Source organism: Podarcis tiliguerta (assembly GCF_965153285.1).
Source record: "Podarcis tiliguerta genome assembly, chromosome: 1".
Lineage (NCBI taxonomy): Eukaryota > Metazoa > Chordata > Lepidosauria > Squamata > Lacertidae > Podarcis > Podarcis tiliguerta.
In genome coordinates this window covers 79,827,468-79,851,940 of record NC_139534.1, presented here as the reverse complement: position 1 = coordinate 79,851,940, position 24,473 = coordinate 79,827,468, and the positions used below count along the sequence as shown (strand labels likewise).

The 24,473-nt window shown below is 45.0% G+C and overlaps 1 protein-coding gene across 2 annotated transcripts in view; it reads right to left on the bottom strand.

Annotated features, from left to right (window-relative positions):
- TRIM44 (tripartite motif containing 44) overlaps positions 1-23,511 on the bottom strand; it is an 86,052-nt gene extending 62,541 nt beyond the window's left edge. The window contains exons 1-2 of one of the 2 annotated variants that reach the window (XM_083442260.1): positions 22,703-23,511; positions 13,466-13,543 (exon numbers count right to left, since the gene is read on the bottom strand). In XM_083442260.1, coding sequence (XP_083298386.1) covers positions 13,466-13,543; positions 22,703-23,101 — 477 coding nt within the window. In that variant the 5' untranslated portion in view covers positions 23,102-23,511. The remainder of the gene's footprint in view (positions 1-13,465; positions 13,544-22,702) is intronic. The other variant, XM_083442261.1, reaches the window with a different exon arrangement.
- Between the last annotated feature and the right edge of the window lie 962 nt (positions 23,512-24,473).

The following is a 24,473-nucleotide window of genomic DNA, read 5'->3' as shown; positions in this document are numbered from 1 at the left end:
AGGAGAGAGAACTGTAACAGTGAAGGCAAGCAAGGCTGATTGCAGGTGTAATGGCACTTCTGCAATCTGCAGTGGGGCAAAGCTGGAGAATTTCTGGAAATAAGCTCTTCCCACACCACACCTCTGCTCCTTCATGGAGGAATGAGGTGCTTCACGGCTCATCCTTTTGATTCCTGTTATGTAGATGTGAGAGAGATGGAACATATAGACCCATTCTTAGAAGTACAGATCTGACAAAATGTATGTGTAGAAAACACTTTAACACAAGAAATCTTCACAAAACGCAGCATGAAATCCATGTGTACAGCTACAAATGACAACTGCTGTAGGGGAGCAAGACCTCTACTTAACAGAAAAGAAAGTGCACCGTGCATTACATGAAAGGAGATTCCAACTAAACATCAGGGAGAAATGTCCACCAGTAAGAGCTGTTCGACAGTGGAACAGACTCCCATGAAAGCTACTGGCCTCTCCTTCCTTGGAGGTTTTTAAGTAGAGGTTGGATGACCATCTGTCATGTATGATCAAGTTGACATTCCTGCAGTGCAGGGGGGTAGACCAGATGACCCTTGGAATTCCTTCCAACTCCACAATTCTATGATTCTACAATTCATTTTAGATAACCCCCCTAGGGGTAGGGACCACTCAAATCTGTTCTTTGTAAATAGATGGCGCCATATTCACAGCAGCAGCAAAAAAAGATGGGTGGCATGGCCTGGAAAGATCTAATGAAATAAATGCAAGGCAAAGTTTTCTCCAATGTCACAGCATTTCAACCATAAAGTGGGATAACTATGCTTACTTCTTCCACCTTTTTTTTGAAGTGCAATACTCAGATGGCATGCTGTAGAATACTCAATCTCTCAAGTACAAATAAAATGTTCAGTTTCTAAACTAGTCAGAAAATGATATGAGCTGAGGTCGCAGGCACCGTCAAAAAGGTGCTCATGGCACTTTCATGATCACATTCCTCACTGCATGTCCATTGGCCTAAAAAAAGTGCCATGCTATTGTGGTTTAAAAGACTTCGCAAATGTAAAACCTGCACATCAGATGTTGCATCTTGAGGGTGGCTGAATGAGGTAAGATCAGCATATGAGTGCAGAATGCACTACTACCTAAGGTGTCTTCCAGAAAGGACTTTTTGTACAACAAAATTGGAAAGCATTTAAACTGATCAGTCCGCTTCAACACTTCAGGACTGTACCATTTCATGCTGTTGAATGCATAATATAGGACTGAATAGCAAGTGTCCATTGGCTTCATCATAGCCTGCTCATCTGGAAGTATTTGTCAGAACCACTGCACACGAGGAACTCACAAGAAAGAAGCAACAACCAAATGCATGTGCACTCTGATGCAAGTTCCACCAAAATTAATGGACTTACTCCCAGGTGAATACGTATAGAACTGCAATCTTAATGGTGCACTTCACTAGGACAAGTAGGCTGGAAAACAAACACTCCCGGGGATGCTAGTAACAGGGAAGCTGAGTATCAGTTTCCTGCACACCAGGAATACCTGCCAAAGAACAACCAGCCCCGTTTTAAGAATGTGTTAGAAGTGAAGGTTCTCCCACTAAACCAGCCAAAAAAATTCTCTCCAGTTCTATCCCAACGCCTGTATGACTCCTGCAGCCTAGTATGCGAATGCAAACTGGCTGTGAGTAACCTATAAAAACTGAAGCTGCAAATCGCAGATGGGCATTGTTTGAAACACAGGAGCAATTGTGCAAGCTCTCTCTGTGTGTGTGGGCCCTGCAGAGCAACCACATTATTTTTGCAGCACTTTAATTGTAGGTGAGGGGGAAATAGCAACATAAAACAAGAATATGGAGAGAAAAAAACTACAGGTACTAGCAGAAGATGCCTTCTTTTGAAAAATGGCAATAGTTAGCACCGGATTTTTCCAGTGACTCTGGTGTCAGCAAGGAGCATAAGCCACGTTCTCTATTAAATTAGCACCACTGAATGATGACGAAAAACAAGGCGTTGCGCTGGAGTTGTCCTGGAAATTGCTCATGAGGCATTCTGGGGGAGATGCACAGGTCAAGGGTAGGAAGCCGCAAAAAGAGAATGCTGAAACAGCTCGCTTGCTTCAGACACATTCATCCTATTAGCCAGATATCCTGCCAGGTAAAAAGCCAGCCAGCATTTCAGCTCCTCAATGAGGCATTGAAGCGACGGTGCAATTTCAAGGACAGTTCTAAAACCACAAATCAAAGCAAAAGCATCGTTAGGGATACTCATGTGAATGTACCTTTATTTATTTACAAGTGTTAAGAAGTGCTTTCTCAGAAACAATCTGAAGCAGTTTACAGCATTTTTTAAAAGTCTACTAGTTGGAAGGGCTAAATCCCTACTAAAAAATGGAAAGCATTCCAACTTTTTAAAAACCCTAAAAGGGAGGCAGACTTCCTAACTTTTTCAGGAGGAGATTTCAGGGCATTGGGGCCATGATCATAAGGTTCCTGCTTCTTGCAGCCATTGTCCCACCAGAAGGACTGGCTAGAGAGCAGTGCCAGATGACTAGGCCTTGACTGGCAGAATGGCTCATACAAAAAGCAGCTGTGGGTTTTAAGCAATGATAAAAACAGTAACCTTCCTTGAAAGCAGAGTGGTAGCCAGTGCTGAACCATGGGAATAGGTAATGGATGGTCCATTGGTACCAAAGTTTCCAGGTCATCTTTGAGCATACTGTCATATAGAACACATTGCAAAAATCAATCCTGAAAGTTACAGGAATATGGGTCAGTATCTTATCTAAGTGAAGCCAGAATGGAAGCCAGAATGAAAAAAGTGTCAATCAAGGAAAGATGGCGTTCTTTAATGTAAGATGGGGCTCTCTCAACTCACAATAAACCTATGGTTGTGAACCACCCTGAGATCTTGCTAATAGGGCACCCTATAAGTTCTGTTAATATTATCTGTTGCTTCATTAACCCTCCTTCTACCTCCATAATGCTTAGTCTAAACCTCCATCCCACCTTGAGACATCCAAATTCTGTGAAACTGAAGCATCAAGTTGTAAACAAACAGCATGCTAATTCTGAAAGCCTACGCAGCCTATTGCATGTAACGAGGAACCATTTTAAGCTTGCAAGCATTTAAGGTACTACCCCCAACCCACTCTCTAACATGCACTTGTGCCCCAGAAAATTGCCCCCCCCCCGCAGTTTGTAACCCACTCTCCCTCCCAAAATACATTTTGACCCTCGTTTTGTTTTAAAAGGCTCATTAAACCGTTCAAGGCAAAAGTGTGGGGCAGTGGGACAGATATGCACAAAATCAAAACCCTTGTACCCAGGATTTAAAGCAGTGCCAGGTGGTGGTTCTTGCTACCCACCTATACAGATGGCTGCAATGTGTCCTTGGATAGCAGAGCAGGTCGCTGGTGGGAAAGTGAAGAGTGTTGGGGTGGGGAAAGAAGCTCAGCCAAGGAGCACAGGGGGAAATGACTATTTTATGAATGATTCTTTGGAACAGTGATTTGCATTAATGGCTCTGAAGATAGGGTTTCCTTGATGCAGAGCGGTGCAGCCATCAATATATGTCACCCTCGCGATCTCCACAAGACGTTCATTGAAACTTCGGTACAAAACACAGAGGCAAAACAGCAACAGGGTGGAAAGCGCATCACCACACTGGTCTTTTGAAACATAGCCAGGCCTCTGCTCCAATTAAAACTAGATTCTCCGCTCATGAATCAAGCCAATTCAAAGAATTTCAGATTAGTCATTCACCGGCCTCCTGGCCCGTCTGTTTATAAAGCAATTTCGTTCCATTAGGAGTGATGTTTCTGACAACTGCTCAGCAAGCTCATTAGCGCGCTGTGCATTTGCCTTTTGATGGTACTCATCAGCGGCATCCGGACAACTTGCAGAGATATGGATGTGGTTAACGTACAACAACGGATTCATCAAAAGGGTTCTTTGGAAAAATAAAAATAAAGGTGCCACATCTGGGTATGCAGAACTGCCAACATCTCCAGAATGTGCCCACTTGTTCTGAAGGCTGGAACAGGTGCTGCCGTTTTCCAGTTCTGCTTTCAAAATAACTCAGCCCCCATGCATGAAGTCTCAGAGAACTCATTTTATTCAGTGAATATGTTCCCTTCGCGCATGAGAAGGGCCTCCAGGTAACACTAAAGCTACATGAGGAATAGGCATCGTATTGCCTTGCAGATGCTGTCACATCTGACTTCATGAACAATGCCACCCCACCAACAGCAACAGCAACAGCTTTTTTGCATTTTCTGTAGCCACACCACAAGCCATCCAGAGAGATGCAGTTTTGCTGCATGCTCTATACAACCTAAACCAAGGGAAGCTGCTCTAGGATCTACACAGAATGCTTAGATTTAAAATTGAGACCAATTCAGCAAAAAAAGTATTTGGGGTATACTGGACTATACAAAGTCTCTACAATAAAGCATTGTTTAAAGCAACTAAATGCTGGAAGTGTAATGGTGTGAATGTCTCAGTGAGAAATCCTTTTTGGTTTGAAGTTGATGTCCATATCAATACTGTATTGCTGAAACCTCTGATATATGTGGATGTGTTAAATTACATATATACCAGTGGCATGGGGACTTACAACAGGAAAACCCTATGGTCGCTAAGAGACATACTTCAAGCCTGTAAGGATAAATACTCACCATCTATTATGTAATGATGTGAAGACTTTAATGCCCTTGCTCCATCTGAACATTATTCTATAAACACCTACTTTGTTTGGATAACATTCAGGCGTTTGAGTGGCATATATCCATCTGTATGTGTAAATTAATATGGATGTATTGATGTTTATTGTATTGTGAATGTTAAGGGACCATTTTGTTTTTGTTTTCCCCTTTTCTCTTTCCTGCCCTCTTTCTTTAATAAATTTACAATTTAAAAAAATCGTATTTTTTTTTTAAAAAGAGGAAATGAAATTTTGCAGAATAAAGTTAGCATATACTGTGTGTTGCCAGAACATTGACCCTCCTCATTCTACTAAGCTTCTTTATGACAAGAGGTGGGGAACTTTCAATCCATGGGATTAATTAGCCCCACTCGGCTAATTAATGTTTCCTAATTAATGTGTTTCAAGCCCAGCCATGGCCACCTGTTTTATACCCGATCCCATATATATGACATCAGGTGTGGGGCAAGTAAATATACAGCTCCCCGCAGGCCCTGCCAATCAATGGTGCCTGCAAAGTCTTGTGTCTGCATGGTTTGCTTTGCATAGAAGAAAACAGGTCACATGCATCAGTGTAATGTCAGGTAACTGACAGCCGGCTGGTCTCACCCATCAAAGGTGGCCCTCAGGGGGAACTAAGGATATGGCTCTCTGGCACAATCCAATTCTCCGCCGCTGCTTTACATCAAAACACAAGCAAGAAACTTACCTGTACATCACTCATAATATGTGAACAGTTTTGACTTTTTCATATAGAAACACGTCTATGTCCTCTTTGTTTTCATAAACATTCTGGCAAACTGTATTCTCATAAACATAATGCATGTAGGAACACTCCCAAGAAACCAGGTCCCAAGGGAATTTGTAAAACACCTGTTGATATGAACGCATCTTTTCTCAAAACTTAAGGGAAGATTAGCGAGGCAGGTACACTAGCATGATTTAAAGTATAAACTCTCTCTTGGCCTTAGGTTTTCATAAGCATTGTGCCAACTGCTTGCTAACATTTCCCCTTATCTACTAAACACCAACTGATACCAACTCCCTAGAGAGAGCTGTAGCATAGCTGCATTTATTTTCAAATCATGGCATTTATTTATTTTTTGGAAGTCGCCCCTATTTAGCTTTCAGCATCTGACAAGGTCGTGGAGATGGCAGTGCCATGAATATCCATAAGGTTAAGGCATCTGGGGTGAGATGGTTTGGGGTGGGGAGAAATTCTGCTTTCCAATTCATTGGAGAACAGCCTATGCCAATATTACCAGTGGCATTTTCTCTGTGCCAAGTCCGCTACAGATCAATGGAATGTGTATGCACATGGAGAACCAATTGTGCTGGGAAGACTGCAAATTGAATTACTCGACTGCTCTGCTCTTTGCCGCCGAGAGAGCTCTCCTGTCTATTGCCTTTACTTTTGCTGCATACATGTGCATGTGCATACAAACACACACACACACACAGAGAGAGAGAGAGAGAGAGAGAGAGAGGTTGCTCTGTGGCAAGTGGATCAGTGTGTTATGTCATGAGTAAAAAAAACCAATGAGTTTCATGATTAAATCATTCTGGGTCTCTTCCCTCTTCCCCTGAGTCTCTAGCTTAAGACACTTTTCTCAATGCAAATAAGGCACTTCAGTGCAATCTGAAGTGTGGGGACAATTGGAAGAATAAAGGTTCTGTCATAAGCAGCTCTCGGTTGCTTTATCTCCATTATCATTGCAAAGTCCTGTGAGTAGGTACCAAGGGCGCTTAAATTAAATGTCAAATACAATCTAGCACTGGAAACAAAAAGTGGCGTTGCTCAAGGGGAAAGAGCCTGACAGCTTTGCTCTGCTTGTCAAAAGTGGCATTTGCTTCATAATTATCTGTTTGCACAAATGAATCACCATTTGGCAGCGAATATTGCTGAAGACTTGAAATAGCACGAAATGAATAAGAATTGTTTTTTTAAAAAATGAGTAAGAAAAAGCAATGTGGCCTGAAAAAAATTCTTGATGGTGTTTGGCTCAAGGTTTCGTCACTAAGAATAAAGATGATAATGGTTCAACACCTTCTCTCTTCAAAAAATAGTAATTGGGTGAGGCGATTTAGCTATATACTCATCATGGTAGCTAAAACAGGGCAGGTATCATGGGTGACGGAGGGAGAGTCTGCAAGAAAAACTTTTCTATAAGCACATTCATGTGTTCATGGCAGCATATTCAGGGATCAAAATATTTCAAGCTTACAGGAAAAGGCACATAAACCATTTGCAAACTAGCCAGCGGATGTTAAGAAAAAATTAAGACAAAGTTAAGACAAATTTGTCACAGGAATAGGGTTGGCCCTGAAAATACACATCTCAAGGGTCAAAGGCCAGGTTAACACCAAAAGCTGTAAAGTGAAGGTTCCAACTACCATATTCTTTTTCAGGTGAGACAACTAAAACCTCATACAGCATTCCAAATGTAGTCACACCATAGATTTGTGTAATGGCATTATGATACTAGAACATTTATTTTCAATTTATTTTCTAATGATCCTTAGCATGGAATTTGCCTTTTTCACAGCTGCCACACAATGGGTTGACATCTTCATAGAGCTATCCACCATGACCCCAAGGTCTCATTCCTGTTCAGTTGCTGCTAGTTCAGTTCCCATGAGTGCACATGTGAAATTAAGATTTTTTGCCTCCAAAGGATCACTTTGCACTTGTTTGCATTGCACCATATTTACCATTTTACCACCCATTCACTCTGTATGCTCCTTTTAGAATCCTTCTCAATCTTTTTTTTTCTTTTAACAACCGTAAATAATTTTGTATCATCAGCAAACTTGGCCACCTCACCTCTTACTCCTAACTCTAAATCATTTATAAACAAGTTAAAAAGCATGGGCTCCAATATCAATCCTTGGGGTGTTGTAAGCCAAAAATAGTACATCTTTAGACTCCATTCCTGAAAAAGTTAGCTCAAGGAACAGAGATTTTATTGTATTTCTTGATTGTTGCTATTATTGCACACTGCCTTGGGATCTATTTTGATGAAGGGTAGTTTAGACATCATTAAAAAAATATATGAATAAAATAAATGCCACAGTGCTAAATCCAATACAATTTTGAGATTAAAACATAGGACACATACAGCATCTTCGTAAGTGGCATTATTTTCTTATTTAATTAACTCACATCAATTCTAGAAGCTTAAAACTGACTTAAGATTCTCACGGTTCTTAAACCTCAGGAGCAAAACTCAATTTTATACAAGGAAGTCTGATGGGTAAAAACCACAAGGCATACGTCAATTGAAAACAGGATGTTTTCATGCAGTCAGAAATAGATGTTCCAGACAATTAGGAAGGATTATATGGAGGAGGAGGTAGTAGAGCACACTCACACACACCCCTTCTCATCAACTTGTTCAGAAACTACTTTTTTCCAGAGCAAGACCATTGGAATTGAGCTACATGGGTTTAAGGACTGAACTAGATATATCATACTCTATCCAGATAGTACAATAAGAATCCTTGCTTATGTCTCCGGCTAGTTTCATTCAAGATTTTCAGGGTCTTAGAACTTTTAATTAAAAAACAAAAAGGGCTATGTAAGAGCTGGCAACTATGAAGGAGATGCTGTTTCAGATGCAGCTGCTGGAATGCACCCAGGTCCCATATATAGAGAAAGGCAGCTAGATTTTTTACTAGACAAAGCCATAAATCTTCACCCACCCTTTGCACAACCATAATGCTAAAAATAACTACAGTGCCTGTGGGACATCAGCATTTGGATTAATCAAGTCCTGTGATGCTAGCGGGAAATTTGCTACAGGAACAACAGCGCCAGAGGATTTTCGGAGCCAGATTGTACAAGTCAAGGATGCGGCAGCATTCAGAGATTGAAGCAGTTTGTTTCTTTCTTAAATAGCTCTTCCAAGACAATTAAAGCCAGCAGAAAAGGAGACAATTTCACGCAAGCACATAATAGCCAATTAGACGTGTGCAAGAAAGGAACAGAACAGGGTGGACTGTTAAGATCTGAACATAGTTAACGCCTTGGAGTTACAATCTCATTTACTTATACAGAATGCTGGATATTCAGAGTTCCATGTTGAACAGCAAAGCTATCTATAAGAGACAGATCTTCTTAAACACTGTAAGAGTGCCCTCTTTAAGCACATAAAGGAGGCATTCTGGTCTGAGCCTTCCCAAACATCAACACAAGTTGCAGTGCTTGTATTTTTCATCGTGCATCTTTTACATTGCCCATGACTTAGGTCGAGGAGGTGGCTAACTTGTGGAATTCCAGACATTGCTGGACTACAACTCTCATCATTCCTGACTACTGGTTATGTTGACTGCAGATGAAGGAAACTGTGACCTCGCAAATGTTGTTGACCACCAGGTTTAGTCACTCCTGCTTGAAGGAGTCAGAGAAGAAGCATTTTTGGAGAGCGGGGTGGATAACAGCTCCATTTATTTCTAGCTCAGACCCCCTGCCCCAAAATTAACAAGGGTCAATGCTGAAGCTTCCAACTCCAAATGCATTCTGGGAATAGAAAAGGGAGCCTAAGCCACGGTCAACTGTTTATACATCACTTGGGGGGCGGCACTTGACATGCTTTTGTGCACTCTTGAGAGAGTTGGTGATGGTTATGAAGCACTACCACAAACAAAAAAATGGCATGTTGCTTGAATGCAGTTCTTTTTTCTGAGGGGACGCATACGCCTAAACATTTTGTGAATCTAAGTCTGGCCTCACTGAGGGGCAGTATTTCAATATGAGTAGGAAAATGAGGAGTACCCCTAAACATATTTTTTGGGGGGAAGCACTGCTTGTGTGATACAGATTTCATAAATAAACTTGAGAGGGTTTCTTCTTCTACAACTGTCCTTTCTTCTTTGTTAATATTCCTCAAATATCACCTATTTTATTTAGTATTTTATTCTCTATTCCAACCTTCATCCTAAGTACAGCATGTGTAAACACCAAATTTAAAACAGCAGTTATAGAAAAAGAAAGCAGTGATCTATTAACACAAGATACAATGGTCAATCGCACCAACTTAAGTAGCTGGGGGGGGGGGCAGGTTTTCAAATGGTACATAAAGCTACACAATGTTGGCACCAACATAACCTCCAAAGGGAATTTTTTCCACAACCTGGGTGATATTATTGAGAAAGCCCTTTGACGGGTAACACCAGTTCCCCAGGCATCACTAAATATACCTGTCTTAATGAAATTAATCTCTTAACAGAAGTATTACAGTCATGGATTAACTGCCTTGCTTTTTACTGATGAATCAAGTAACATTTAATCAGTTGGCAGGCCTAAATCACAATACCAACCCCTCCCCCTGTACAGCAACTTGTATTTATTAATTCTGTACAGATGGCCAACCTAGTTCAAGAGTGTGACCCATAAATCTTGCACTACACTCTATGATACTGTATTACACAATTACCGTTCTCTTGACCCTGATGACAGCACTTCTCACTTTGACTTTGAAAGCAGAGTGAAGAGCCCACTTCACAATATTGGAAACCACACAGCTCCCATGCTGGCACTCAAAAAGTCCCCCTTTGGAAGAGCACAAAGCACATAGCAGGTGCTTAAAAACTCAGATTGGAGGATAGTTTTGGAGGTACATACTCTGCACTTGACAGCTGACAAAAAGAGTAAACAATTCACTCTCTGAAGCGAGTTAAAGAATTGCAGAACACCAATGCATAGATTCAGAACTAGATAAATATTAATCTACTTTGTTATATAACATAATAAACATGCTACCTTGTAAGCCAGCGTGGGGAATCTCTGGCCCTGGTGCATGTGTGCATGCAGAAACATCTGACTTTTGTGTGTAACCTATGGTAGATAGGTTAAAGCCATATCCATTGCTCTGCCCACTTTTGCCCTGGGCCCCACTCTGTCTTGGGTCTCGCTTAAAACTGGTATGCAGACCCCTAGATACTTCCCATATGGGGACACAACTCTCAAGAATTCACCACCCCTGTTGGAGGCAATCAGCAAAGGCTTAAGAACCAAGGCAGATATAGGCTCAGACTGCACACATTAAACCATGGTTTCTTGAACAAACCATGCTTAAGTCAAATGATGTTCAGCAGACCATCAAAGAAACTATGGTTTGCTTCATTACAGTGGACGCTTGGGTTGCGAACGTGATCCATGCGGGAGGCACGTTCGCAATCCGCAGTGTTCACAACCTGCAGCGCCGCGTCTGCGCACGTGCGGATTGCGATTCGGCGTTCTGTGCATGTGCAAGCACTGAAACCCAGAAGTAACCCATTCTGATACTTCCAGGTTCAGCGCTGTGCGCAACTCGAAAACAGGCAACCTGAAGCGTCTGTAACCCGAGGTATGACTGTATATAGATTTGCTTCTACCCCACCTACTTCCCACCATCAGCTGTCTCTGTGCCTGATTACCCTTAAGCATCACCCAACAGTCACTGGCGCCTTCTATTCCCACCAAAAAAAAGCATCCACACTCCTTTGCAGCCTGTAGTTTAACCCTTTTCTTCCACTTCTTCACTCTACAATTACTTTCTATTTTTCATTCTCCAAACCACCATCACAGTGTTTGAAGTAGCAATATTTTCTCCCCTGTATGTTTACTTGAAAAGCTGCTCACATTTAAAGGAGGCACATTCCCCAAAATTGTTCATTTGCCAACCAAGCACCAGCAGCGGAAATGTCTGCAAAAGCAACAGCTCAAAGAAATTCCTTTTAAGTTTTCAGTTCCAGCGCATTATGCAGCTATGAATCAAAGAAGGGTGTGGCGGATTTGGGGTGGAGGGCCCTGTTATCAAGCTGTTAGCGGTGATGTCAGCTTCAAGAAGAGCACTAGTGAGCTGCTGAGCATTGAGAGCAGCATAGTTTTCCAGTCGCTCTCGTCCAGCATTTCTGTTGCTTGATGAACAATTTGGGTGGGGTGATGAAACAAATCATAGATATAAACTACTGTTAAAAGAGGAGCCATTTTCATACATAACTTCAAGCTATAGATGTCAGTAAGGCAACAATGAACTATGGCTTATTTTCACAAACCATGGTGAGCGAACAACAGATAAGGCCCCTGTGCTAAGCTATGTTTTATTAGCATGACATGCTAACCATGGTCCGAGAAAGGCCATCAGTCCACCCCTGCTGCCAATGCAATGCATCCACTAATAAATGAGTGGCCACACAGTCTCTACATCAAAACCTCTAATGAAGAAGAGTTCACCAAACTATCTGCATCATCAAGATGTTGTTCCTAATATTTAGTCAAAATTCTCTTTATTGTAATTTGGACATGCTGGTTTTGAGCCTACTCTCTGGAGATAGACAGCCCTTCACATATTTGAAGATGACTCTCATATCACATTATTCAACTGACTGAAATTTTCAACCAACAGGCATCCAACTTTCTACAAAGCTAGATGGGGTTAAAAACCAAAAGCCAGTGCGTAGGCAGCTCCAGGGAAGGGAATGGTGAACAGAAGAGTACATCCACCTGGCAGCTGTTGCTGTTTAATTTGTAGTTTAAAATTTTCTGTACTGGTTTGCATGCCTCATATTATTTTAAGTTGTACTTTTTGTCTCTCACTCCTCTGAGAGCTGCTCTAGGAACATAAATTGATGTTGAATTACGTAAAAGGGGTAGTGCAAGATCATTGGTTTATTTCATTGGTGGCCCCGAAAGCCTCATTGTTTTCCATGACCTATTATTTGCCCAGAGCAAATAATCCGGGGGGTTTGCCCTCAGGAGTGCTTTTCATTAAAGTAAAACAAAATGCGCTCCCACATTCAATACATAAACATATAAACATTTGGTTCAGAGGGCACTCGATTATGTCTATGTGGACTACTGTACAAGAAAGCCAACAGCCTCATCAACTGATTGAAGTGAACATCTTTGGTACCCTAATACAATGTTTACTGTTTCGGTGCACCACCACTCCCTCCCACAGCAGGCTGGCTGATAATTCTGCACTCCAAAAGTAGATAGGCCCCTAAGGAAATGAAGCCAGTTACCTCAGTAGACCAAGAGTTGGGCCTGGAATTAAGCGATCTGGGCTCAAAGCCTCCCTTAGCATACAGTTCAGTAGGTGACTTTAGGCCAATTATTGTTTGACAGTGGAACGGTTTCACTCGGGAGGTTGTGGTCTCTCTCTCCTTGGAGATTTTAAAGCAGAGGTTGGATTGCCATCTGTCATGGATGCTTTAGTTGAGATTCCAGCATTGCAGGGGGTTGGACTAGATGACCCCCTTCCAACTCTTATGATTCTGTGATCATACCTCAGCACGACATTGATTTTCAACCCACTACTGATTTGCAGCCTAATGTGGGCAACAAGAGCAATGCTATCACAACGAAAATATATGGGTTTTAAACGCTAACAAGATGGTCCCCAATTCTGTGTTTGGGTTAAAGGTAGGCACTGGGTCTGAAAAGGTGTCCTAAGTTACAATAGGCTCAAGCTGCAAATGCTATGCAAATCTTCTTGGAGGAAGGGCTGTATACGGATGAGATAAATAAATAATATAAAAAAATCATAACCATAATTATATGCTGTTTAGGGAAGACAATTATGGATTGTGCATTTCAAGCCATAAAATGAAAGCAGGCAGGCAAGAGAGAGAAAGAGACTACTTATCTCTAGGCACATACGAAGCTGGCAAAAAAAAAAAATTGACTGACAGGCTTAATTAGATCTTAATGTAATGTGCAGATAGTCGTTAGCAAGCATTTTTCTCAAGGAGAATGAAAAGACAAAAAAAAAAAGGCAGCAGGCACTTTATTAACTTACTTTGGGGTCTGCGCACTTGAACTTTAACCTTTCCACCATATCTAGCATGGCCACCTTCAGGTCCACATGTTCTCTGTTCTGAAAGACAAAGAGGGCAAGGGTCATGAGACTCTTTTCAACTCTACAAATGCAACAAGGATTTCCACAAGACAGCTTGCAGGGGGGAAAGGAGGGGGAGCACCAATCTTTCAGCACTTTCTATTAGCTAAGTTGCTATGAGCCCCTGAATACATTCACTCATTCTTCTGGGACCGAGGTTAAGCAAGCAGAGGTCTCCACAAAGAAGAAATGTCTCTGCCAAGAGCACTGGGAAAACTATTGGAATGAAAATTAAATGCAATTGCACAGGCCAAATCATTCATTGCTTGTGTCACATGGCTCAGCTTCAAGCAGGCTCAAATCCTGTTAGATGCTCAGCGTTTTTCACCTCTCACCGAAGTCAAGAAGGCAGCCATCTGCAAGGCGTGACTCAGTACCCTTCAGCGTAAAGGCCGTGCTGAGAATATGCTAGGCAATGGTGACCTGGCTCCATGTTTCATTTATTTTCTGTAATTGGTATTGGCCGCCCGATAATTTAATCCTGCACTTCCGTGCTTCCAATTGTAAGATGGAGCAGACGGAAAGAACTAATTAAGGAAGTAATCAAGAGTTCACACTTCAAGAAAGGCGCAAAGCACTTGTAGAATCCCGGGAATATTTGTTACTTTTGCTTGAACTATCCTCTCTCCAAAACTAAATTGCAGCTCATAGCTAAGGGATGGGGGAGGCCCCAGTGGTGAAACAAGCAATTCAGAGAGGCACACTTGGACTATTTAGTATTTTTCTGTCCTTCCTAACATGACTTATGGTTTAGATTGCCTTTTTCTGATTTCCTGAAAAGAGATTTTGAATTTTATCCTCAGTATTTGTCAACCAAAACTTAAAAGATCCGGCATTAGCTCCTGAAAGATATTTTGGACTTTTCAGTATCTATATAAGGATGTCATGCTAAAACAATGTTTTATCATGATGGAACAAGATTAGGGTTGCCTTCCCTCATTTCCTCTTCACCGCTCCAATACAGCTGAGGAGCTGTTCAGAAGCTTTCACTTCCATTTTCGATTAGTCGCACCCTGCCGCATTGTCTGACTCTGGCAAGCTGCAGTTAGTTTTAACGCTGGTTTGTTGAAACAAGCCAGCTTCAAACCACGACTTACAAAGCTGGCTTGTTTCCACTAATCACAGTTAGATTAATCAGAATTTAGGGTTTGGGCCTAGCAGTAAACCAAGGGTGAGGAAGCTCTTCAAGCCTAAAGGCTGCCTTCCCTCACTCATATGCAACATTCTGGAGACCATGCACTAGTGGCTGAGAGGCAAAGGTGGGCAGGGCTTGAAGCAAAATAGACTGGAGCAATGGATGTGACTCTTAACTTTGTGCAGAAGGTTACACTCCAGCCAGCGTTTGAATTTAGCCAGGCGCAAGGTGCATTTTGCACCTATTGGCCACCTGACACCAAGTGAAGTTGCCAGGGCGCCAGGATGGCACCTGACGTTTCCACCATCTGGAGGTGCATTCCTGGGGGGCATTTAATCTTTCACACACTAATATATCCCATCCTGAAGAATTCCATCTGCTATATTTTATCTGCACAATCATAATGAATTATAGGAACCAAAATGTATTGGAAAATATGACTTTTGAGCTATCTGGCCCTAAAATAAATAGAGGTCCCGGGCCCTAAGGAAGTCAGACTATCCTCCACCAGGGCCAGGGCCTTTTCAGTGATGGCTCCAACCTGGTGAAATGCTCTGTCCCATGAGACTGGGGCCCTTCAGGATTTAACCTCCTTCTGTCGGGCCTGTAAAACAGAGCTGTTCCACCTGGCCTTTAATTTGAATTCAGCCTGATATTTTATTTCCCTTCTCTTCGCTCCCCCTCCCTTTTTATGAAGATCACACGCTCTGAGACCCCACAGCTAATTCTCCCCTGGCCTCCTTGCTGGCCCAAGTAGAAACAATTCGGCCAGCTAGCCCGGGGGATTATCTACCGTATTTTTCGTCCCATAGGACGCTCCGTCCCATAGGACGCACCTAGTTTTTTGGGGGGGAAATAAAGGAAATTTTTTTTCCCCTTTATTTCCCCCCCAAAAGCAGGTCCGGGAAACCGAACCAGGTCGAGGAACAGCGGGGTGGCGGCGCTGCGCCTCCCTGCTGTCCCCCGAGCTTGTGGGGCTGGCCAATGTCTGCCTGGCGTGAGGGGCGCCCTGAAGCAGAGTGCCCCTCACGCCAGGCAGCAGGCTGCTATCCGCAGCGTGGGGAGCGCTGCAGGGAACTCCTGGAGGGCTCCCCACGCTGCGGGTGTCTGCCTGGCGTGAGGGGCGCCCTGAAGCAGAGCGCCCCTCGCGCCAGGCAGCAGGCTGCTATCCGCAGCGTGGGGAGCGCTGCAGGGAACTCCTGGAGGGCTCCCGACGCTGCGGGTGTCTGCCTGGCGTGAGGGGCGCCCTGAAGCAGAGCGCCCCTCGCGCCAGGCAGCAGGCTGCTATCCGCAGCGTGGGGAGCGCTGCAGGGAACTCCTGGAGGGCTCGCGACGCTGCGGGTGTCTGCCTGGCGTGAGAGGCGCCCTGAAGCAGAGCGCCCCTCGCGCCAGGCAGCAGGCTGCTATCCGCAGCGTGGGGAGCGCTGCAGGGAACTCCTGGAGGGCTCCCCACGCTGCGGGTGTCTGCCTGGCGTGAGGGGCGCCCTGAAGCAGAGCACCCCTCGCGCCAGGCAGCAGGCTGCTATCCGCAGCATGGGGAGCGCTGCAGGGAACTCCTGGAGGGCTCCCGACGCTGCGGGTGTCTGCCTGGCGTGAGGGGCGCCCTGAAGCAGAGCGCCCCTCGCGCCAGGCAGCAGGCTGCTATCCGCAGCGTGGGGAGCGCTGCGGGGAACTCCTGGAGGGCTCCCGACGCTGCGGATATATGCCTGGCATGAGGGGCGCCCTGAAGCAGAGCGCCCCTCGCGCCAGGCAGCAGGCTGCTATCCGCAGCGTGGGGAGCGCTGCAGGGAACTCCTGGAGGGCTCCCGACGCTGCGGATGTATGCCTGTCGTGAGGGGCGCCCTGAAGCAGAGCGCCCCTCGCGCCAGGCAGCAGGCTGCTATCCGCAGCGTGGGGAGCGCTGCAGGGAACTCCTGGAGGGCTCCCGACGCTGCGGGTGTCTGCCTGGCGTGAGGGGCGCCCTGAAGCAGAGCGCCCCTCGCGCCAGGCAGCAGGCTGCTATCCGCAGCGTGGGGAGCGCTGCAGGGAACTCCTGGAGGGCTCCCCACGCTGCGGGTGTCTGCCTGCCGTGAGGGGCGCTCTGCTTCAGGGAGCCCCTCACGCCAGGCGGCAGGCTGCTATCCGCAGCGTGGGGAGCGCTGCGGGGAACTCCTGGAGGGCTCCCCACGCTGCGGGTGTCTGCCCGGCGCGAGGGGCGCTCTGCTTCAGGGCGAACCACCTGCCGGGCGGCAGGCTGCTATCCGCAGCGTGGGGAGCCCTGCGGGGACCTCCCACAGGGCTGCCTAGGGTGCGGACGTGTTCCCGAAGCGCCGGGCGCTCTGCTTTCAGGGCGCCCGACGCTCCGGGAAGGAGGCTGCTATCCGCAGCCTAGACATCCCTGCGGGACCTCCCGCAGGGCTGCCTAGGCTGCAGATGTCTTCCTGAAGCCTGGAGAGCGAGAGGGGTCGGTGCGCACCGACCCCTCTCGCTCTCCACGCTTCAGCGAAAGCCTGCATTCGCCCCATAGGACGCACCCAGATTTCCCCTTCATTTTTGGAGGGGAAGAAGTGCGTCCTATAGGGCGAAAAATACGGTAATTGATTTTCAATTTTTGAATTTTATTGTTATTCATGTTTTTATACCGTATTTTATGCCGTTTTTATAATTAAGTGTCTAAAAGTGTTTTAAATTTGCTGTTAGCCGCCCTGAGCCTGGTTTTTGAAACGGGAAGGGCAGGGTATAAATAAAAATTTATTGTTGTTGTTGTTGTTGTTATTAAAATGGCAACTAGATATGGCGACTGTTGCCCTGGTTTAAGGAGCCATTCAACACCTAGCTAATAGATCTGAGTTTCTAACACTGACTCCAGCCACACAAAAGCCAGAGGTTCTGCACACAAAAACAGCCCACCTCTACCTTCCATCCAGGCAAACAAGAGGTGTTATCACAATCCAAGGGCGCTTCCAGCCAGGCAAAAGCACTCTCGAAGAGTGTGGACCAGTGCTGGTGAAGGGTTGTGGTTTCAAAAGAGTCTCAAGGGCTGGGCAGAGAGGCCTGGAGGACCACATTCAGACTTGTAGGCCTGAGGTTCCCCACCCCTGCTTTAGGCTGCTGTAAACCAAAATCAGAAGCAAAAGCTTTTGAACTCCTCATCAGTTACACCAGGGAGAAAAAGGGGAGCATGCAGACATTCAAGAGGATAGGCTTCTTCCATTCATGAGAAACCATGGTTTGTGATGTCCAAACCCACTAATAATAGGACACTTTTGCAAATTGTTATTCTGGTGCCTAGATAGTCATCAGGTTTGAATTCTGGCAGCTTTCCAATTCGACTACATCACGGTAAGCACTTCATCCAAGACAAACGGTCACCAAAACAATGATCTATTTATACTGGGCTGCTCCCAATGAAACACACTTTCCGTAGTTATACACAATTTGCATACACTTTCTCAGCATTTTCCAACAACAATGAAGGCAATCACTCCCACATCCATGTCCCTTGCAGGCTTCGAAAAACTAGCTGCCTGTGACTGTGAGGCAATACTTAAATATTCTCCTATGTATGGCTAACTCATGTATCGTAGCCAGTAAAAATGAAATCGGCTCCATATGTCCAACATTTGGAAAGATCCAAGTCTAAACATTTGGTTGTGCAGGCTTACATGTTCAGGTGTTTTAGAAAAATTAAATTCAATAATCTTACATCATTTCTGGCCCAAAAGAGCACCTTGGAAAGAAAGGTTGTACAAACCAAAACCAACTGTAAGGATTAAATGAGAGCTGCTCTAGGATATAGTCTAGGTGCATGTGCCAAGTCATTCTTGGTTCAAAACCTACCTTAGTCATGGTAGCCTGAGGCTAATAAATATATTCTTAATAGGCTCCTCATCTGCCATACCAGAACAATATTGACTTGGCTTACAGGGTTGTTATAAGGGTTACTGAAATAATGTCTGTGAAACACTTCAAACATTGCCCCCCTTCCACAGCAAAGAATAAGGAGGAGGAGAAACAAAGTTAATGAAATAAGAAGTTCAAACTTGCAAGGGAACTTGATTGTGATGACCTCAATATTACACAAGAGAAACTTCATTAGCTCAGTCAGTAGAGCATTAGACTCTTAATCTCAAAATTGTGCGTTTGATCCCTTTGTTGAGGAAAAGATTACTGCATTTCAGGGAGTTAGACTAGATGCCTCTTGTGGTCCCTTCCAAGTCTATGATTCTTTTCTACCTTATCCAACCCTTAATTCACTTAACACTGAATCTGCTTGCATAATCAGGAGGGCAATTCAAGATTGAGCTATACTAAGAGTGAGGACTATGGCAATGTCACATGACCATATGAGCATACAACATATATATCCAGATGAGGCAGAGTTATATGTCAGTAGGTTTCCCATGTGCCTGCAAATATGAGAATCTCTTGTCTAAATAACATGCAAAACTTGTCCCCAGCCAGCCTTGCAGAACTAATGTTCCACTTCCAGTTTATTATTGTCTGAACATCACAACATGTTGCATACAGCACTCAGGCATGATACTCTGATTTGCATACTTGTGGAAGGTAGCCCATGTCTTCTAAATGTTGCATGATAAGCACCTCTTAAGAGGCAGCAGAACAGAAATAAGATGGTGGAATGAACTGTGCCACTTCAGACTGCAGGTAGAGAATCACAATTTTAAAAAAATGTTCCTATGCGTAAAATAACTCCCAAATAGAAATCAGTACAGCGCAGAGAACTGAGTTGAAACACAGAAAAATTCTTCTTGATAGTTTACTACATAAAGGGATATGTCTTACCAACCCACTGATGAATTAAAAATCATCATCATCATAATCTCCCTACATACAATGTTAAGTACATTTCATTCCACCACTTCTTTCCAATTTACGCACAAAGTGTCTCTCCAGGAGCCAATTTATACAGAAGAAGCAAAAGGGCATTTCTTGTGCAAATTTCCAATGCATCCCGTGTCACATTTAAATCCACTTACTACACACAGTGGCCTATTTTCATATAACATCATCATATCAGTGGCCTAAGCCACAGATCTCTGGTGTGACCATGAATGAGGTGGGAAACAAACAGCAAAACTAACTTTGCATTACAAGTAAGCCAGCACTCATGGCTTGCTCCTCTTCAAGCAAACAGAATAAAATTTGTTTGTGGTAACCCATAGTTTGTGTGGAACTGTGGCTTACTCTTATGTGCACAAACAGGGCCACTGCCAATACACAAATTGTTACTTGCAGCATGACAGTGAGAAGTGCAATGCAATTGCCCACATGGTCAACTACAAAGTCCTCCTCTTATTTATCAGCCACAAAGGGTGCTGAGGAATGGTTTGCATATTACTTTCCCCTTCAGTTTCCACATAAGGAAAAGGAGAAGAAATGGCCAAAGCTGCAAAGCTTTGAAAAAATGATCGCAGGAGACCTTCCTTACACACCAAACTGGCAATGCTTCTTAAAACTTGTTCATCAGTTTTGTGTGTTTTACAAGTATCAATCCAACCAGTCCTCTAGACGCCCTCTTTTTCCACAGTCTTCCTGAATATATTGAGGGAAATGAAGTATTTCACCCAGAAAAAAACAAAAGGGGGTTTTGTTGTTGTTTTTTAAATAACTGAAAGGCACAGTATTCTGTGGGCACACAGTAAAGATGCTGGAAGTTAAAATAAGTCCCGCATCCCCCACCCCCATCTATATGCACTGAGTCCTTTTAAAAGCATACAAAGAACAAGCGGAGTCTGTTTCTCACTGGAAGTTGCAAGCCTGCAGAATACCTCCTCCTCCCCCAAATCTATTTTGGCAGCTGGAAAAGTTAACACCATCATTGAAACACCTCCTACAGTTCTGCGAACAGCTACTTTTTTCTAGGGATCGCCCAAAAACAAACTGCTTATGTTTGAGAGAAAGCCTAAAATTAGACATATCAGCTGTTCTTTGGTTTGCATGGAATATTCTGTAACAGCAGACTATGGCAATGTTGGCCTCTCAGACTCTGTTTCCTGCCTGCACAAGAGGAAATAGACACATTCAGCAAGAGAATGGGTAGCCCCTGAAAGCTACATACTACACCAGGGTCAGCAAACTGTTTCAGCAGGGGGCCAGTCCACTGTCCCTCACACCTTGTGGCGGGCTGGACTATATTTGGGGGGGAATGAATGAATTCCTATGCTCCACAAATAACCCAGAGATGCATTTTAAATAAAAGGACACATTCTTCTCATGTAAAAACACACTGATTCCTGGACCATCTGTGGGCCAGATTTAGAAGGCGATTGGGCCGGATCTGGCCCCCGGGCCTTAGTTTGCCTACCCATGTACTACACAGTCAATAGCAAGCCGTTTCTATTCAGTAAAGAATAGGTCAGATGTTGCCAACAAGCCAGGATAAGGAAGTGATGTGTTAAAATTGGCTTATAATCCTGTTGTTTAGAAACCATTGACTACAGTTCCCAGTTTGCATGTAAAAGGAAGCGATGGTTAAGTCCAGCTTCTTGATTTGTTTCCCTGCTCGTAGGAGGGAGCTGCATATGAGCACATAGCACATGTGCACAAGGTTCCTATGGCGGTGTACACTTAGCAGATGCCAAGATAACAATAGCTAGTGAGAACTATTGCCTGTTTGAAGGCAACAGGATAATCACTGCAGGAAATGGGACACTAGGATAAATGTACCGCAGGGCTCTTATGTTCTTATTCCCAAATACCAAATGTATTTGGCAAAAACAAGGGGCAGGGATTGCAGTAGCAACATACACGGTTGTCAGGCAGCAAGCAAGTTCCAAACACAGTGAAAGTAACAGCAAGGGAGACATTTTAATCCAGATTTCCAGTGGTGACAGCTGCATAAAGCCAATTCTGAAACCACCTTCCCCGCCCCCTAAATTGACATGCCTTTCTCAGCTGCTTGATGGGCAGGAAATCAACATGTGTACCTCTCCTAAGATAGTATTCAGTTATGGGATGAGCTGCTCCCATTGAATTTTTCCTGTCATAGCAATGTGAAATACAGACAGGCTCTTTCAGGAAGGATGGTAACCTTAGCAGAAGTATACCGCTTCCACCTGGCTCTATAGGCATGGTTCTTTACAACAAAGTTAACCCAAATTCCTTACTCAAGGAGATTCCCTCAAACTTCTTCCACTACATGTTGTTGTTGTTTAGTCGTTTAGTCGTGTCCGACTCTTCGTGACCCCATGGACTAGAGCATGCCAGGCACTCCTGTCTTCCACTGCCTCCCGCAGTTTGGTCACTACATACTTCTGGTCAACTCTTCAGAGCTACTTTCTAATAACTGAGGATTAAACTCAACTCAAGGCCTGTATTGTTGTTTCAGTTTTTTGTACACCGCTTGGAGATTAAGTGGTATAGAAATTAAATAATCACTCAATCCCTGCAGGACATGATCCTCAGGGCTCCCACTTTGCCATCAATGGTCTTGTTGAGGAGAACCATTGCAATCATAAAGTCTGCTTACTGCAGGGAGCGAAAGGCAATTAACCAATTAACTGTAGTTCTTTCTGACCATAGCGCCACAGAAAATATGCATTCAACAACCTTCTGGCAAACAGAAAGTCGCTAACAAGGAGTCTGGGGAAAGCACTTTTAGAGCCTATTTCTTAAAAGGAGAAACGGGCCATCAGACACTTCCTGGCCCCGCCTCTACTTCTGCCACATCCCTTTCCGCTGGCCCCCGTCCTTCCTCTGCAGCTGGACCAAAGCTCTCGTGACTCTCCAAAGCGGCAGGGGAAGGGTGCACAAGCCACAGCACACAGTCAGAGGGGTGGGACTGGTGAATTCTGCTACCCAGATGAACGAACACCCGATAAACCTTTCCAAACTTCCCAGTGCGCTTATGAACGCGCCTTCCGAAGTGGTCCCCGCCCACAGCCCTTTAACAAGTGCGCTTTCCGGGGTGCCATGCTGCCAGCATCCAAACCAAAGGAGCGCCGCTGGCTTTCGGGCACCACGCACTCCTAGCCCACCTAGCGCCTGCTCAGGATCCCTACCCGGACGGCTTCGTAGGCGTCGTTGAGCGTGATGATCTCGTGCTGCTGATGGGAGCCCGAGACGGCGCACAGCACGCAGATGATCTTCTCGTGCTCCTTGCAGTACAAGCTGAGGTCTTCGCCGTGCTCCTCGCACTTCCTGCGCTCCGCCTTGCGCTCCCCTTCCCCGACGACCCGCTCCGGCTCCGCGGCCTCCCTGCCCGCCGGCTCCGCAGCGGCCACGCCAGCCGTCCGGTGGGCGCCGTACTTGCGGCTGTGCTCCTGGGCGTGAGGCCCGCAGAAGGAGAAGCCGCAGTCCTCGCAGGCCTGCACGGCCCTCTGCGCCTCGTCGGGCTCGCACACGTCGCAGGTGCCATCTTGCAGGCACTCCTCGCCGCTCGCTCTCCTCTCGGAAGCCATCGCTGGCCGAAAGCAGGAAAGGCCCGACGCTGGAAGGGAGCAAGTGGGCGGGGAAGAGCAGGACGCCCGGGCCGCCTCGTCGCCTGCAAAGCGGAGCTCGCTCACCTCCCGCGACAACTGTCCAGCCTTGGAGACTTGGAGCTCTGCGCTGCTGTTTTGCTTTCGTTTCCAAAAGCCACCTTTCTTTCGGGTCCCTGTTTGTTTCCTGCCAGCTTTTTAGCAACTTTGGGCCAAGATCTAACACACACCGGAAACAAAACCCTCCCCCCCCCCAGTGCACCCTTTTATCTTAAAGGCACCCCTTGGTTCCGCCCCACCCCCCGCTTTATTCCGTAGCAAGCGCGCTAATTTCGCTTCTGGAGCGCAGGGCCCGTGTGAGTGTGCTTGTGCATGCGCGTGTTTAACTTCCTGAGTCACTTAAAGCGGCGATGCTTTTGCTCCTCTGCTCTTGAGGGGCTGCGCGGCGCGCATCGCGAGCGCGGCCAAGCCATGGTGGTTTGAAAAGGGATTTCCTCATATGGGATTCATTAAGGCCTCTTTTTTATATAAAAAAGGAAAAGAAAAAAAAGAGATTTCCTCTTGTGGTGAGGAGGAGGGAAATGCGCGCGCGTTTCTGTACCCGGTTGAAAAGCCAGGCGTATTCATTGGGAGCGGAGCCTCAAGCAGCCTAATAACCGGTCTGGCAATAATCAGCAGAAACTCTTTGAAGTCGAGAGAATGTTTTCTTTTTCCCACTATTGTACTAAGAGGAGATAAAGGAAAGAAGCAAATTGGCTGGTTCTCTTTCTTGGCTTCAGGGTGCTTTGAAAACTAGGATTTGCCATTCCAATAAGGAAGTTTTTCTTTTTCTTTTCTTTTTAATGCAGATTTGTTTAAGCCTCAGTTTGCAGCAAGTACTATAGCACAAATGTTTCTGGTCAAGCTGTCCGCCTGGCCCTCAAGCCTGTGTTCCAGAGGACAAAGGAGATGAACCGTGGCAGAAAAGGTGGAGGAAAGGGTTAACTGGCCAGCCATTCCCACAACTCCTTCTGTCACTGAGTTCTGTGAGTTACTTCCAAGTAGCAGAGTAAGGGCTAGTGTGTAAGTCCTATTGCCCAGCTACCAGAGTTGTACCCACTGAACTCAGGAGATCAGCCATTGCCGACCAGTTGTTCTGGATTACAACACCCATCGCCGGCTGCACTTGCAGAGGCTGCTGGGAGTCGTGGTCCGAAACATTTGGAGGTGGTCAGATTTGCAAAGGCTGCAATAGATAATAATACTTCTGTGTTATAATATTATAATACTTCTGTATGTTTGCGTGGGCTAAATATATATATATTGATAAATAAGGGCTCTAAATGTTTACATTGTTGATTTGTTGCCTCAAGCA